The following is a 17301-nucleotide window of genomic DNA, read 5'->3' on the forward strand; positions in this document are numbered from 1 at the left end:
AAGACAACTCAAGTTAATCAATTAATTATTAAAGTTAATTAAAAATATAATAAATGCAAGTGCATTTAAAGGGATGGCAGGTTGCCTAGTGGTTAGAGAGTTGGACTAGTAAACGAAAGGTTGCTAGATTGAATCGCCGTGCGTACAAGGTACACATCTGTTGTTCTGCCCCTGAACAAGGCAGTTCACCCACTGTTATTAGGCGGTCATTGTAAATAAGATTTTTTTTCTTAACTTAAGGGGCGGCAGGTAGCCTTGTGGTTAGAGCGTTGGGCCAGTACCCTGAACAAACCCACTGTTCCTAGGCCATTGTAAATAATAATCAGTTCTTAAACTGGCTTGCCTAGTTAAATAAAGGATAAATACAAATAAAATGGTGCCTTATTTCCCATCCAGGCCGCTTTTAACATCTGAAAAGACATTGACAAACTTTGATTTGAGTGATAACTTATTAAGAATAAATAAGGAAAAGTATTTTTCACTCAGCTGGCAGTAGCACATGATGCCTTTATGTACAGTTGAAGTTGGAAGTTTACATACACTTAGGATGGAGTCATTAAAACTCATTTTTCAACCACTACACAAATTTCCAACAATTGTTTACAGACAGATTATTTTTATTTATATGTCACTGTATCACAATTCCAGTGGGTCAGAAGTTTCAATATTAGGCAATGAGTTTGATAGTAGGCCTTGAAATACATCCACAGGTTCACCTCCAAATGACTCAAATGATGTCAATTAGCCTATCAGAAGCTTCTAAAGCCATTACATAATTTTCTGGAATTTCCTAAACTGTTTTAAAGGCACAGTCAACTTAGTGTATGTAAACTTCTGACCCACTGGAATTGTGATACAGGGAATTATAAGTGAAATAATCTGTCTGTAAACAATTGTTGGAAAAATGACTTGTGTCAACACACAAAGTAGATGTCCTAACCAACTTGCCGAAACTATAGTTTGATAACAAGCAATTTGTGGAGTGGTTGAAAAACAAGTTTTAATGACTCCATCCTAAGTGTATGTGAACTTCCGACTTCAACTGTATCTACCTCAAACCCCTGCACAGTGATCTTGTACTGGCATTGGTACTCCCTTTATATAGCTTAATTCTTGTGTATTTTCTTCCTCTTGGGTTACTATTTTTATTTTCAAATGTGTAAATCTGTGTAGTTGAAGTAATTATTTGACAGTAACGTCTACACCTGTTGTACTCAGTGCATGTGACAAATACAATCATTTCTTGGAAGGCATAAAAAGTGTACATTTATTTACTGCAAACAAATATAGCTTTTGCATGACGGGATGGCTATAACCTCTAACAATGGGTAGCAAGTTCAGTATGTTAGGTCACGTATATTCTATTTAGACAATGGCTGAATGACAGTGGTAAATATCTTTAATTAAATGCTTGGAAAGGACTTTGTCATTAAAAGCACAATCTCATTCTGTCAGGGCAAATCAAGGAGTTCACTATGGCACAGAAGCCATTTTCCATCCCCTAAAATAATGTTATATTGTGCAATCTTTGAGTTACCATCATGATAATACAGTTCTGCTGCACACATGTTCTGGTTAACAATTATTTGGCCTCACAACAATAGTCTGTCAAGGAAGTAGACATGGAAAGTTGAGGTTCAGGTTAGACTTCCCTCCCTGCCCTCCTCCAATGACAACTACATTAAACCGATCTTAAAGAGTAACAAACACACACAAAATATTTTCATTAAATAACAAGGTAATCTAATTCTGCCAAGCATGTGTTACTGAAAAAGGTCATGATCTACCTGTTAGACATAAAGAAGGTTAATTCACAATGTGCTTCCATTATTTATAACATTATTACAGCTGATGAGAGAAGGGGAGGCTGTCAAATATAAATAGACTGCACATATTTGAACTTTTTATTGATTGCAACATAATCATGTAATAACAACATAACAATTCATAACATTCATTTGTATTCAAAATCATAGATAACTGTTGCACAAAGATTGCCATTACGAGGAATCAAATGGCAAGCTGCAGTTTTGACATTCCCACATTTTACATTTTATAGTCTCACGTCCTAACGACACAGTAGCACTCACTTTTGATACTTTTGGTGTAAAAGAAAGAACCTCTTCAACTAAACGTGGTTCTCTTATTGTTCTTTGGCAAGTATACTTGGAAACGTTAAAGGGGAAAGACAAAAGCAGCTTTTACATTTCAAAGAACATGATTCTATCAAGTATAAACTTTGCAGCTTTTCTGGATGAACTCAGTGTCCACACTTTGTCCACCTTAACCTCACAGGTCTACGATATAGGACAGGTGATGGTACAGAACTCCCCTTTAATTCCTTGGCTGGAAACAAGATCTTCACAGTCGCATACTACTAATTAGAGGCTATTGTAGAAGCGGCACAGGCACTTGAAAGACATTAACATTGACATACAACCTGGTATACGGTCATGCAATGATACTTGACCAACATGACCTTGAGGTAATGATTAACATACCGAAAAGCTGCTTGAAGCATGGTTTATGAAATTCCAGCCATTTTGCAGCAAATATACTTTTAAATCCCCCAGTTTTAACTTGGAATACTCGTGCAACAGAAATAAAAGGGAACCAACTTTAGATTGTATATGTACAGTTTTTATATAAATATACACATCTACCCAATTAGGAATCTTTATTTTCTACAATAGTTTTTGCTTTTAACTATCAAGGTTGTCCACAATTTTTGCGGGTGAAGGCAAAGCCATCCAGTTTGCATAAACACTATCATTGGCATATCTTGTAAAGACTGGGTTAGTGGCATCAAGTCTGTTGAGCAGTACCGGGCTCTTCTCAGGCCAGTTCGGGTATGACATGCCTAAAAATGAGAACATATCATTTTTCTGCACTGAGTAAAGAAAAAGTAGAATGCAGACAGTAAGGCTCTCAAAAAGAAACTCATTTTTCCCCCTTTACATTTTTGACAGAAGTGAATTATAGACTGATGTTTGACTATGACATAAGAACATGATAAGGCTATCAATTTAGAATTCTACGAATAAATCACTTCACAGACAATAATGATGTCCATAGTTCCTGTACAGTTTAACTGAGAAAATGTACTGGATTGATTAAATATGATTTCAAAGAAAAAGAACACAACAATTATTGGTACATCATTGATAATGTATGTCATGATCTCTAAATGTTTTCCTTGGCTCATGCACCATTGATAATTATTTTCTCAATATAAAGCAGATACAATAATTGCATCACTGTAACAGGATACATGGACACCAAGTTAGTCATGGTAACTATGTCACTGGCAGCCATCTTATTGCTAAATTATTTTATGAACTATCAACTGGAAGTGCCTAGGATCAGTGGGATTTGTTTGGGAATTTGTTATGAAATACTTTTAGAAAGTATTGTTTATCTATGTTAGCCAAGAGTTTATTTCAAAAGCCTTACTGTTTCTCTAGTCAGCATTGTAGAAACAATCTATATGCTTAATAGGTAGCCTCAATACACACAAACAATTCAGATAACATAAAACAGTTTGGAATCCAAACTAAATAGATAATGATTGATTCAGCAAGGACCTGTTTCAAATGTCAAACTATTTTTGAATAGTATTTTCCAAATTAATACAGACAATGTGGAATGTTGGAATGTGTTCTGAATGTTTATGTCATCCAAAATGTACGAGTGTCCTAACAATCATATACATGTGTGGGTATGAATGTGGATTACAATATGTCATATAAGGGAATGTTATTATAGAAATGTTTACTATTTACAGATGTGTCATTACTTTGGTCAGGTTTCATGTACATCAGAAGCAGGTCCAAATAGTAATCATCAGACACAAGATGATCTTTTTCCACTGACTCTCATTTTCTAAGAAATGGGAGACTTTTTCAGGAAGCATGCCTAGATCACAGTCACACACGGTCTACAGGAAGCCAATCACAACATGTTAAAAAAAAGAGGTTGTGTATCCTGTCTCTAAAATCGAGTAAATGCATGGGAAATTCTACCATAAAGCTTGTTTTCAATCCATGTGGAGGGAATGGTTCGTGGGAGAGGGGCGTTATTACAATCCACTAGGGGTGTGTCCTCTTCGGAGAGGGCGTCGTCGTACAGCAGGGCGTCGGCTGGCGTGGATGCCGCCAGGTCCAGGTAATCCTGACAACAGGAGAGGAACACCTAATATGGCTAATCACTAACATCAGGAATGTGGATCATAATGCTAATACTTTCACATCCTACCATGCAGCTAAGACCTAACATAACCTCATAGTTAGGATCGTAGGTCCAATGACAGACACTTGATAGGAAACAGAAAATATTTGAGAAATATATTTCCTACTTGTGTGTGAGATAAAAAAAAGTACTAAAAGTACTCTGTTCCAAATCCTAAACACATCCTTCACATGTTTGCACTGTATTTTTGCATCCTCAACATTACAGTATATTTGGCCTCTTTACCTCAACACAAGACTAACTGCTATCTATTGTAATTATAACTTGTGCACATGATGCCCGGGGCCATATTTTGGGGGTGTTCACCAGATATTGGTTAACGTTATTGTTGGACGTAATACTAATCTTGTTCTGTTTACTCCATTTATAACAGTGTGTGTACTGTAACTACCAGTGAACAGTGTAATGACCACTTTAGACAGAGAAAGAGTGTTGGTTGTTTTGCTTGATCCTACCCGGTTTTTCACCATCATCTTCTCCAGTTCTTTACTGATGTCTGCGAATATGGGCCTTTTGTCTGACTCCTGTTTCCAGCATCGAAGCATTAGATTATACCTGCAGAAACACATTCATACACCCCCCGTATGGTCAGAGGTAAAACAACTAAAGGGGTGGTTTACCTACAATTTAGAATATATAATTATAATAAACTAATGGGATGGCTTGCTTACAATTTACAATAGATCCCTACAACATCAGAATGAATAGGGGTGGATTTTCTGCTAGTAGGTCAAGTCATGGATGTCATTATTAGTGTGTAATAGAGTAGCAGTGAGTTTTACTGTGGGTACAATGACGCTGGGGTAAAGTAAAGTGGCAATAGTACATTTCTTCCGTGCAGTTCTCTGGTTTCTCCATTCTGTAGCCAGTCTTGAGGAGGTTAAAGAGGCGTTCAGGGGCGATGCCTGGGTACGGGTTTCCGCCCAGTGTCACAATCTCCCACAACAGCACACCAAAGGACCAGCTGTCAGGAGACAGAGTAGAACACCACATTAATAGCACCACCTAATGCATGGATGAAATAGTGATTCTGATGTTTTGCTGTGTGTTTTATCCAAGTGAAATTGAGTAGGTAGGTTTTTGATCATGGAAGCATTGTTGGTTCTGGATATGGACATAGGTATGACAGATGTTATAAATTGATTGTGAAAGGTACTCACACGTCACTTTGTGTTGTGTAAATGTGATCAAACAAGGACTCTATTGCCATCCATTTCACTGGGATTCGACCCTGAAAAGAGGAGACAAAAAAAGAAGAGAATTGAAATTGTGATGTCAGTTCTGTTAAAGAAATGTATGGCCACACTTTATCTGGATAGCCTGGATTATCCCTCTGTAGATGTTCATACTATCAACAAACTATCTGTTGATAAGCAACTGCTTTCTAATGTTACGGTTCGGGTTCGGGTTCGGGTTCGGGTTCGGGTTCGGGTTCGGGTTCGGGTTAGGGTTAGGTTTAGAATAAGGGTTAGTTTAAGGGTTAAGTTTAGGGTTACGATAAGGGTTAAGGTAAGGGTTGGCGATAGGGTTAGGGTTAGTAGATAGTTAGTTGAAATGTCACTGATTATTTTGGTCCTTGACCCCATTTTGATATCCAACAATGGTTGCGACCCCATCATGTAAAACAAAGTGAGCAACAGACAATGTTTAACAGAAACCACTCAGTTTATTACAACCACATCTAGTGGCTACTGGAGGTTACTGACGTAAACCCGGTTCTATGGACCAACCGCGATTTTTAAAAATGTATTTAACAAATATTATTTTCACTTTTATTTAAAATGTGTTTCTCTCGCGACCCCATTTTCAAATTTTACGACCCCTAGTTTGGGAAACACTGCTTTTGAGCATCTTACAGATCGATTATCCAAATAAAGTGTTACCAAAATTATAATAATTGAGACAATTTCGAAAACAATATAATTGAGAGATTTTTTTTATTTTTTTTATAATTGTGTATTTGACATTTGGGACCCCTACCTTGCTCCTCTTCACATAAGAGTCTTCCTCATACACGTCCCGGGACAAACCAAAGTCTGAAATCTTCATCTTACGCCCCTCTGCAACTAGGACATTTCTTGCAGCGAGGTCCCTGTGAACAAGCTATTTGAATACATTAGTCAATACAAGCTTCTTACAGCCACTCAAGCTCAGCTCCTTTCTTTACAAAACACTGAGTCACATTGAACTTGAGCTAAGCGTAGCATGGAATTCTAACTTCCAGTTCAGTCACATTTTCAATGAGTCATGCACTGATATCAACTAGAGACTAATTGAACATTTGACTTAGGTGGAAGTGAGGATACGCCCAAGAGTGAATATTTTGAAGGTAATTGCTATACAGGCACCTTCATTTCAGCCAGGTACTGCATACCCCTGGAGATCTGCCAGGCGAAGGAAATCAGGTCGCCCATGGTGAGTGCCCTCTCATCTGGGTTCTCCAGGTAGCTCGAGTTGCGGTTGGCATCGTTGCCCGACATGTAGCTGGGTCCTACCTTTCGGCTCTCACGCAGGAAGTTGCGCAGTGACCCAAATTTGGCATATTCTACAATCAGGTACATTGGACCTAGATGGAGAGACACACCACTTAAGAACACACACTTGGGCCTACAGTGTCTGGCGGTTTTGAATGAAAGATGCATCAGAAGTATACCAGGTATAACACCGGAAGGTTAAGCATTGCAAGGACATCATGTTTTCATTAATAACTGGGTCCACAATTAATTGTACAACAACTTCATGATGACTTTGAGTATAATTTCATCAGACTGGGCCTCTGAGGCATTGCTACCATAAAGGACGTGATCTGAAGGCAATATTCTCATGTCACACACTTCTCCATTGGTGAAGGTACCGTTACTCAACAACATTGATACCTTCCTATGGTGGGTTAGGGTTAGTAGATAGTTAGTTGAAATGTTACTGATATTCTGTAGATCTGAGAGTCTGTAGAGCAGGGGTTCCCAAACTATTTTAGTCCGTGACCCCAGAGTGGCTCAGAGTGGATGGTTAAAAAGCCTTACCATCCTGGCTGCAAGCTCCGAACATCTTGATGACGTGTGGATGGTTGACTTGCTTCAGTAAGGTGAATTCGGACAGGAGGTCACGCAGTTCACTATGTGAGGCATGGTCTGTTGCAAAATAAAAGAGGGAATTGTGAAATACTTTATACACCTTATATCGATCATGGTCTGGCCAAAAGTCACAACATAAAAATAGCTCTTCTTCTATATATTCAGTATGCACACACCTAGGGACTGACTCACTGCATGACAATAATTTTTCCTATTGTTTGCTCTAGTCTTACCTTTAAGCATTTTCACAGCTACTGTGGTGTAGCCAGCCTTTCCTTTCAGCCGGAATGCAGTCGCCTTGACAACCTTCCCAAATTCCCCTTCTCCTAAGGTTTTACCAAGCACCAGATTTTTGCGTGGAAATTCCCATTTGGGATCCTCCTGTTAAAGCAATTAAGTAACACTTTAAAAAGCATAAAGTTGCTGGGAATTTGGGGAAAGTTTCAGGAATTTGGCAAACGTCGTATTAGCTAAGGCTTTACAGGTATTTTGAAGGTGTCAATGGCCACTTGGTTCTCCATAGAGTCCAACGAGCCACGGCGCACATTGTTAGCAGAGTAGCTGATGGGGTAGGACTGTGCGGGCCGCCGGAAGGTCATTTCAGCCGAGGCGATGGGGGGCTTGGGGGAGTTCTTGTGGTAGCGATGGATGAAGTAGGAGGACAGGAGGATGGAGACAATGAAGGAGAGCAGCACCGCGGTGGCAATGATGGTTTTGCAGACGTCGTCACACATGGCCTCTGGATCAGACAGGGTAGAAGGGGTCAGGGGTCAAAAAGAGACACCATGTAAACCATCCTTAGACAACAAAGGGCAAACTGTAATTTCACCTTTGATTGACATATCATATCTTGAAATATCTCTTGGAATGCTGTTTCATTACCTACATATATGGGTGGTATTATGGGTCAATACATGGAAACAACTCACCCTCTATATCATCCTTCTCACAGAAGCATTTTTCAGAGTAGCAGTAGCAGGTTCCATAGCCAGCTCTAATGCCAGACATGATGCCCTTCTCATGACCTCCGATAATGGGTTCAACTGAGAGAGACAAACACATGCACATTTCTTGAATTCAACAATACAATAGTTTGACAATGAAAAAAAAACACTTGAAATACTGTCAGAAAAATTAGGAAAGCATTGAAACACACGCTTTCAAGAAAGTAGACAATTATAAATGGCTGCAAAGGATTGAGACATTTCTTACTTGTGCAATCCTGAGGACATATTGACGCGTCTTTGCTTTCGACTGCATCACAAAAGCCATCAGGGCACGTGCGGAGGTCAGGGGAGCATGTGGAATAGCTTTCTGATATTCCTGAAAGATAGAGGAGAAATATTACAGTCAGTTAAAATAAAAATAGTTCATTTATAGAAGAAACCAACAATATATGGATAGCATTATTTCCTGTGCCCATCAAATACCCCTAAGTATGTACAGCGTGCATACCTTTTTCAGAGCCCTGTCTCCATTGGCACCTCCCTGTGGTAGCCCCTAGGCCTCTGATGTTCTCACAGTCCCCACGCTGTCGCCCCTCTGCACAGGAGAGGAACCAATGGTTCTCTGTATCCTGTTTATCAACTACACAACATAAACACAAAGATCATGAAGACAACACACATGTTCACTGTATCCTTCACTATGATGCAATTGTCAAGCAAGGTCATACCAGTCTCAGACTTGGAAAAAAAAGCTATGGATAAGGCTAACATAATTTGACATGTCTTCACTACACTGCTACTTTTTCATAATTCTCGAGAAGTATACAACAACATGTCTCATATTATGAGGAATATGAGCCTTGGGCAACACTACGACATCCATCTCAGGAGGTCAGACAGAACTGACGACTTCCAAACACGGATGCCATATTACTCATTCATTGGTAATCTCTGTGGCCAAATCAGCATCAGTCTTGAGTATTGCTGGGAAAGTACTCACTTTCTCAGGAGTGTACTTACTATTGCTATCGAGCACAATGAGGATCTGAGTGCTAGCCTGCAGCTGATTCTGCTGCTCTTGAGCAATGACCACGTACTGCAGGTCCTGACACTCTGACCTGCGGAGAGCCTCTGTGTCGTTCACATACAGCACCCCCGCCATGTCCTTGAGGCTCTGTGCGATGCTAATCGCCGTGAAGCATGACTGTATGTCGCCAGACACATTTTTGTCTGTCTTGTCTGTTACCGCTAGCCGGTATATGACATTGATGCCCCGGAACTTCAGGCAGTTGTCCACACAGATTCTACCAACCTAAAATGAGAAGGAACATTGATCATATGGGTGGGGGTTGGGGGGGGGGGGTTCATGCTGAGCTAAAAACAGTTGTCTGCATCATAAGCATTTTATTAGCAGTATCTCTGTTCTCATGCCAAGAGGGCTATGTCAACAATAGGTACCTGGGCAAAGACGTTAGCTCTACGTGTTGTGGTGAAGAGATATGTCACATTGGTGAAGCGGATGGGGACAGGTAAGATGGTGATATTGTAGTGCAGCATCACAGTTCCCTCTGGACCGGGGTAAGTGGTGTCATTGACCAGGTAATCCAGCTGGAGGGTCCTATTCTCGGTTACAGACAAATGCTTCTTTAGTGCAAGCCCTAGATACCACACAAAGGGGGGGGGGGGGGGGTTGTTTATTTAATGAATCGATCAAAATATTTTGTGAAAGTTTGTCACATTAAGGGCTAGTTTCCTGGACACTTATTAAACATGGTCGCAGACTGAAATCCGACTAGGCTTAATCTGTGTCCGGAAAACCAGCCCTAAGAATGATTGTGTAACTGGACAACTCACAGAACTCATGAACAGTGCCTCGGACGTTGCCAAAAATGGCCTTCTCTTCTTTGAAAGAGTGTTCTATGGTGAACATTTCATTTATCCATGAGTCATTGGTCATCATATATCCGACAAATCTGTTCTGACTCTGGTTTTTGGGATACCTGGGTGTTGTGTCTCTATCATAGACAAATAAATTGCCAAAAGAACTTCCCTGAAAAACAACAACAACAGTGGTATCAATTCTACATTTTATACTAATTAATTGATATACAGTATGGTAGTAAAGCAAAGTAAAGAAAAATAAAGTCACCTCCATGCGATCAAACTCAAGCACCACATCCTCTGTGTCTGTTTCATTGACATAAGGTGCATTGTCGTCTTCGTCGTAGATGTTGATATGTAGTGTAACAAAGAACTTGTCTATCATTGTGTCAGTCTGCACTGTGCAGACCAGCACGGGACTGTACGTCTCTCTCTCCTCGCGGTCCAAAGGAGCGGTCACTATCAACTCAGTGGTGTTGTCATTTATAGCAAATGGGGCTGGAACATCTAGAGCCAAAAGGAACACAAAGAGGGGATGTAAACAACATACCGTGTTAATCTCATGTTGCCAGACTTTGTAGTCTCATATTCACTGAGCTACTGGAGCAGCAAGGAAAAAGGTAATTGAAAGTAGAAACATTTCTGTAAGAGTAAGAACATGGGGTAACCTCACCATACAAGGTTAGTATGGACCTGCCAAGAGTCTGATGTTTCTCATAATATCAAGCACAGACACAGTGTGGGTGGATGGAGTGTAGCATGACTAACCTGATTCCACACTGTAGGAGATGGTGTAGTTGGGGCAGACATTTAACCTGGTGAGCTGTCTGAGCTGGCGGATGGCCCCGGGGAACCTGTTCTCTTTAATGTGGGAGTTCAGGTCCTTGTCAGGGAAACACAGATTCTCCAGCTCTGGTCTGGTCTGGCCACACGGTGGCACTGTGTCGTTGATGAAGGTCAGGATGACCCGTACGGTAGGGAGGCCATGGAGGAAACTCTTGACGGGTCTGGTCGCCGCCTTGACAGTCAGCGGCAGTATCCAAAGCTTATCTGATCAGCAAGAGAACCAAAGCAGAAACAAAGGCCCCCATTTTAATCTCCCACAGTGCATTTTGTTCTTGATGACTGGGCACTTTCTGGGCTATTATGCAATTACATTACCGTCCTGATTCTGAAAGCAGATCCTTGAACATGACGTATCACTGTGAAGCTCAACATTATTGGTATGCACAAAGCGTGCAAGCTGAGCAACTTAAATAATTTCCCCACACACATTTTATAATATTAAATATACCTGTATATTGGAAACATGTTGGAGTGTTGTGTTCAATGGGCAATTGACAATTGGTATATGCAAAGTAAATAGACTGCACAGTCAACTTCATTAAATATCCCATAAACAATGTGAAAAGAATACATATTTCTGTCTCTGTTTAACTCACATCGAGAGTCAAAGTCACTCCACTCCAGGGTCTTATTCATGGAGAGTATCCCTGTGGTCTCATCCAGGTGGAACCACGGGGCATAGGTTGGAGGCTTCAGGGGGGTGTTCCACCACAGGTAGAAGTGGGGTTGTTGAGAGTCGCTCTCCACCATGGCGTGAACCTGGAGCACGGGTGTGCCTGCATACTGCCCAACATACACAGTCTCCTTGTACTGATTCTGGGGGAAGTAGAGCCCAACTGACCCTGCGAAAAGAAAGAAATACCATGTGTTAGGAATAGAGGTAGCTCGAGCTTAGGCGCACAGGCAGACAGCACACTTCCACATCTCATCTCTAGAGGGCAGCAGTAACTGGGGCAGATGTTGAGAATGCATGGAATGCTCGATGAGGTCATCCTGCGTTTGTTTGAATATCTTTTTGTTTTGGCATGACCTTTTGTGCATTTTTGTTTTTGTCACCAACAATTGAACATTTATAAACTGGTGTATCGATTGCAGAAAAAAACAAATAAACAGTGTTGGCAAAAACAGACAGGGATATTTTTAAAATTGTTTTTATCTTGTTTAGAGGGTAGATCAGATTTAATATAGCAGATAGATTGTAGTTTCTATCAATGTAATTGTCGGGATCATTTCCAATCCCCCATATATTTTTGGGGGTAAATATACAGTACGAGTCAAACGTTTGGACACACCTACTCATTCAAGGGTTTTTCTTAATGTTTTACTATTTTCTACACTGAATAATAATAGTGAAGACATCAAAACTATGAAATAACACATGGAATCATGTTGTAACCAAAAAAGTGTTAAACAAATATATTTAATATTTTATATTCTTGAAAGTAACCACCCTTGGCCTTGTTGATAGCTTTGCACACTCTTGGCATTCTCTCAACCAGCTTCACGAGTAATGATTTTCCAACAGCCTTGAAGGAGTTCCCACATATGATGAGCACTTGTTGGCTGCTTTTCCTTCACTCTGAGGTCCAACTCATCCAAAATCATCTCAATTGGGTTGAGGTTGGGTGATTGTGGAGGCCAGGTCATTTCATGCAGCACTCCATCACTCTCCTTCTTGGTCAAATAGCCCTTACACAGCCTGGGGATGTGTTTTGGGTCATTGTCCTGTTGAAAAAGGAATTATAGTCCCACTAAGCACAAACCAGATAGGATGGCGTATCGCTGCAGAATGCTGTGGTATCCATGCTGGTTAAGTGTGCTTTGAATTCTAAATAATTCACAGACAGTGTCACCAGCAAAGCACCCCCACACCATCACACCTCCTCCTTCTATCTTCACGGTGGGAACCACACATGCGGAGATCATCCATTCACCTACTCTGCGTCTCACAAAGACACAGAGGTTGGAACCAAAATTCTTAAATGTAATGTCCATTGGTCGTGTTTCTTGGCCCAAGCAAGTCTCTTATTTTTATTGGTGTCCTTTAGTAGTGGTTTCTTTGCAGCAATTTGACCATAAAGGCCTGATTTACACAGTCTCCTCTGAACAGTTGATGTTGAGATGTGTCTATTACTTGAACTCTGTGAAGCATTTATTTGGACTGCAATCTGAGGCTGGTAACTCTCTAATGAACTTATCCTCTGCAGACTCTGGGTCTTCCTTTCCTGTGGTGGTCCTCATGAGAGCCAGTTTCATCATAGCACTTGATGGTTTTTGCGACTGCACTTGAAGAAGCTTTCAAAGTTCTTTAAATTTTCCGGATTGACTGACATTCATGTGATGTTCTGTCGTTTCTCTTTGCTTATTTGAGCTGTTCATGGCTCAGATGCATTAAGCAGGAAAGAAATTCCACAATTAACAAGGCACACATGTTCATTGAAATACATTCCAGGTGACTACCTCATGAAGCTGGTTAAAATAATGCCAACTGTGTGCAAAGCTTTCATCAAGGCAAAGGATGGCTATTTTGAAGAATCTAAAATATAATATTTAATACTTTGTTGGTTCCTACATGAGGGTCTCTACTGTGATCTTTGCTTATTCAGCCTGAAAAGTTCACTTATGATTGGTGATTGGCACACCTGTTAATTGAAATGCATTCCAGGTGACTACCTTATGAAGCTGGTTGAAAGAATGCCAAGAGAATATCAAATATCAAATATATTTTGATTTGTTTAACATTTGTTTTTAGTTACTACATGATTCCATTTCTGTTATTTCGTAGTTTTGATATCTTCGCTCTTATTCTTCAAGGTAGAAAATAGTAAAAATAAAGAAAAACCCTTGAATTAGTAGGCGTGTCCAAACGTTTGACTGGTACTGTACATATACAGTGCCTTGCGAAAGTATTCTGCCCCCTTGAACTTTGCGACCTTTTGCCACATTTCAGGCTTCAAACATAAAGATATAAAACTGTATTTTTTTGTGAAGAATCAACAACAAGTGGGACACAATCATGAAGTGGAACGACATTTATTGGATATTTCAAACTTTTTTAACAAATCAAAAACTGAAAAATTGGGCGTTCAAAATTATTCAGCCCCCTTAAGTTAATACTTTTGCTGCGATTACAGCTGTAAGTCGCTTGGGGTATGTCTCTATCAGTTTTGCACATCGAGAGACTGAAATTTTTTCCCATTCCTCCTTGCAAAACAGCTCGAGCTCAGTGAGGTTGGATGGAGAGCATTTGTGAACAGCAGTTTTCAGTTCTTTCCACAGATTCTCGATTGGATTCAGGTCTGGACTTTGACATGGCCATTCTAACACCTGGATATGTTTATTTTTGAACCATTCCATTGTAGATTTTGCTTTATGTTTTGGATCATTGTCTTGTTGGAAGACAAATCTCCGTCCCAGTCTCAGGTCTTTTGCAGACTCCATCAGGTTTTCTTCCAGAATGGTCCTGTATTTGGCTCCATCCATCTTCCCCATCAATTTTAACCATCTTCCCTATCCCTGCTGAAGAAAATCAGGCCCAAACCATGATACTGCCACCACCATGTTTGACAGTGGGGATGGTGATTCAGGGTGATGAGCTGTGTTGCTTTTACGCCAAACATAATGTTTTGCATTGTTGCCAAAAAGTTACATTTTGGTTTCATCTGAACAGAGCACCTTCTTCCACATGTTTGTTGTGTCTCCCAGGTGGCTTGTGGCAAACTTTAAACAACACTTTTTATGGATATCTTTAAGAAATGGCTTTCTTCTTGCCACTCTTCCATAAAGGCCAGATTTGTGCAATATACAACTGATTGTTGTCCTATGGACAGAGTCTCCCACCTCAGCTGTAGATCTCTGCAGTTCATCCAGAGTGATCATGGGCCTCTTGGCTGCATCTCTGATCAGTCTTCTCCTTGTATGAGCTGAAAGTTTAGAGGGACGGCCAGGTCTTGGTAGATTTGCAGTGGTCTGATATTCCTTCCATTTCAATATTATCGCTTGCACAGTGCTCCTTGGGATGTTTAAAGCTTGGGAAATCTTTTTGTATCCAAATCCGGCTTTAAACTTCTTCAAAACAGTAACCCGGACCTGCCTGGTGTGTTCCATGTTCTTCATGATGCTCTCTGCGCTTTTAACGGACCTCTGAGACTATCACAGTGCAGTTGCATTTATACGGAGACTTGATTACACACAGGTCGATTGTATTTATCATCATTAGTCATTTAGGTCAACATTGAATCATTCAGAGATCCTCACTGAACTACTGGAGAGAGTTTGCTGCACTGAAAGTAAAGGGGGCTGAATAATTTTGCACGCCCAATTTTTCCGTTTTTGATTTGTTAAAAAAGTTTGAAATATCCAATAAATGTCGTTCCACTTCATGATTGTGTCACACTTGTTGTTGATTCTTCACAAAAAAATACAGTTTTATATCTTTATGTTTGAAGCCTGAAATGTGGCAAAAGGTCGCAAAGTTCAAGGGGGCCCAATACTTTCGCAAGGCACTGTATATATTATTTTAAACAAATGGACAACAACACTTAGGCTTCTACTTCCAGTTTATACATACTATATGCATTTTACGGAAACAGTATATTTTACATTAGTTATGTTTTGTTTGTTTTTAGTCCCATCCTTCAGCTACCCTTAACCCATCTAATCTATCTCTGAAGACCATCCAGTTTTGATTTCTATTTTCAACTGTGCTGTGATGTTTCACAAAAATTCAGAATCTGTTTTATTCTCATTGTTTCTACAGATTGTAAATGAAAGATACATTTTATTTCTAAAAGTATTATTTATTGATTGACTAAGACTTTTCAAATCAGCCAGCAGTGCTATTTGCAGAGTTAGCTCCAGGTAAATGTTGCAATTATTCAGCCATTCCTGAACCTGCAACCAAAAACATGCTACATATGGACCGTACCAAAACAAATGATCTAATGATTCTGTCTCTTTGCAGCAAAATCTGCAGAGCTGGGATGGTTGTATCCCCCATATATGTAACATTCTACTGTTTGCAAGAAGTTTGTATAATAATTTACATAGACAAATTATATGTTTTAAATCCGGTGTCGTTTCGTGTAAACCATGTGCCATGGAATCGGTACATTGAAAATCTCTTCCCAACTATTTTGCAATCTGTATTACATTTCCATTTAAGTCATTTAGCAGACGCTCTTATCCAGAGCGACTTACAAATTGGTGCATTCACCTTATGACATCCAGTGGAACAGCCACTTTACAATAGTGCATCTAAATCTTTTAAGGGGGGGGGTGAGAAGGATTACTTTATCCTATCCTAGGTATTCCTTAAAGAGGTGGGGTTTCAGGTGTCTCCGGAAGGTGGTGATTGACTCCGCTGTCCTGGCGTCGTGAGGGAGTTTGTTCCACCATTTGGGGGCCAGAGCAGCGAACAGTTTTGACTGGGCTGAGCCGGAACTGTACTTCCTCAGTGGTAGGGAGGCGAGCAGGCCAGAGGTGGATGAACGCAGTGCCCTTGTTTGGGTGTAGGGCCTGATCAGAGCCTGGAGGTACTGAGGTGCCGTTCCCCTCACAGCTCCGTAGGCAAGCACCATGGTCTTGTAGCGGATGCGAGCTTCAACTGGAAGCCAGTGGAGAGAGCGGAGGAGCGGGGTGACGTGAGAGAACTTGGGAAGGTTAAACACCAGACGGTCTGCGGCGTTCTGGATGAGTTGTAGGGGTTTAATGGCACAGGCAGGTAGCCCAGCCAACAGCGAGTTGCAGTAATCCAGACGGGAGATGACAAGTGCCTGGATTAGAACCTGCGCCGCTCCCTGTGTGAGGCAGGGTCGTACTCTGCGGATGTTGTAGAGCATGAACCTACAGGAACGGGCCACCGCCTTGATGTTAGTTGAGAACGACAGGGTGTTGTCCAGGATCACGCCAAGGTTCTTAGTGCTCTGGGAGGAGGACACAATGGAGTTGTCAACCGTGATGGCGAGATCATGGAACGGGCAGTCCTTCCCCGGGAGGAAGAGCAGCTCCGTCTTGCCGAGGTTCAGCTTGAGGTGGTGATCCGTCATCCACACTGATATGTCTGCCAGACATGCAGAGATGCGATTTGCCACCTGGTCATCAGAAGGGGGAAAGGAGAAGATTAATTGTGTGTCGTCTGCATAGCAATGATAGGAGAGACCATGTGAGGTTATGAGAGAGCCAAGTGACTTGGTGTATAGCGAGAATAGGAGAGGGCCTAGAACAGAGCCCTGGGGGACACCAGTGGTGAGAGCGCGTGGTGAGGAGACAGATTCTCGCCACGCCACCTGGTAGGAGCGACCTGT

At 40.9% G+C, this 17301-nt stretch overlaps 1 protein-coding gene across 2 annotated transcripts in view; it reads right to left on the reverse strand.

The window, feature by feature from the left end:
• Nucleotides 1–1718: 1718 nt before the first annotated feature.
• Nucleotides 1719–17301, reverse strand: part of LOC124038110 (proto-oncogene tyrosine-protein kinase receptor Ret-like) — a 40450-nt gene continuing 24867 nt past the window's right edge. Inside the window, exons 2-20 of one of the 2 annotated variants that reach the window (XM_046353580.1) lie at nt 11593–11838; nt 10919–11200; nt 10419–10657; nt 10124–10319; nt 9728–9927; nt 9290–9581; nt 8778–8909; nt 8535–8645; nt 8252–8365; nt 7805–8061; nt 7556–7703; nt 7272–7379; nt 6597–6814; nt 6229–6351; nt 5409–5479; nt 5075–5212; nt 4704–4803; nt 4023–4170; nt 1719–2860 (exon numbers count right to left, since the gene is read on the reverse strand). In XM_046353580.1, coding sequence (XP_046209536.1) covers nt 2703–2860; nt 4023–4170; nt 4704–4803; nt 5075–5212; nt 5409–5479; nt 6229–6351; nt 6597–6814; nt 7272–7379; nt 7556–7703; nt 7805–8061; nt 8252–8365; nt 8535–8645; nt 8778–8909; nt 9290–9581; nt 9728–9927; nt 10124–10319; nt 10419–10657; nt 10919–11200; nt 11593–11838 — 3281 coding nt within the window. In that variant the 3' untranslated portion in view covers nt 1719–2702. Of the gene's footprint in view, nt 4171–4703; nt 4804–5074; nt 5213–5408; nt 5480–6228; nt 6352–6596; nt 6815–7271; nt 7380–7555; nt 7704–7804; nt 8062–8251; nt 8366–8534; nt 8646–8777; nt 8910–9289; nt 9582–9727; nt 9928–10123; nt 10320–10418; nt 10658–10918; nt 11201–11592; nt 11839–17301 lie in introns of both variants that reach the window. The other variant, XM_046353581.1, reaches the window with a different exon arrangement.

The sequence above is a fragment of the Oncorhynchus gorbuscha genome, linkage group LG06 (genome assembly GCF_021184085.1).
Source record: "Oncorhynchus gorbuscha isolate QuinsamMale2020 ecotype Even-year linkage group LG06, OgorEven_v1.0, whole genome shotgun sequence".
In the NCBI taxonomy this organism is placed as follows: domain Eukaryota; kingdom Metazoa; phylum Chordata; class Actinopteri; order Salmoniformes; family Salmonidae; genus Oncorhynchus; species Oncorhynchus gorbuscha.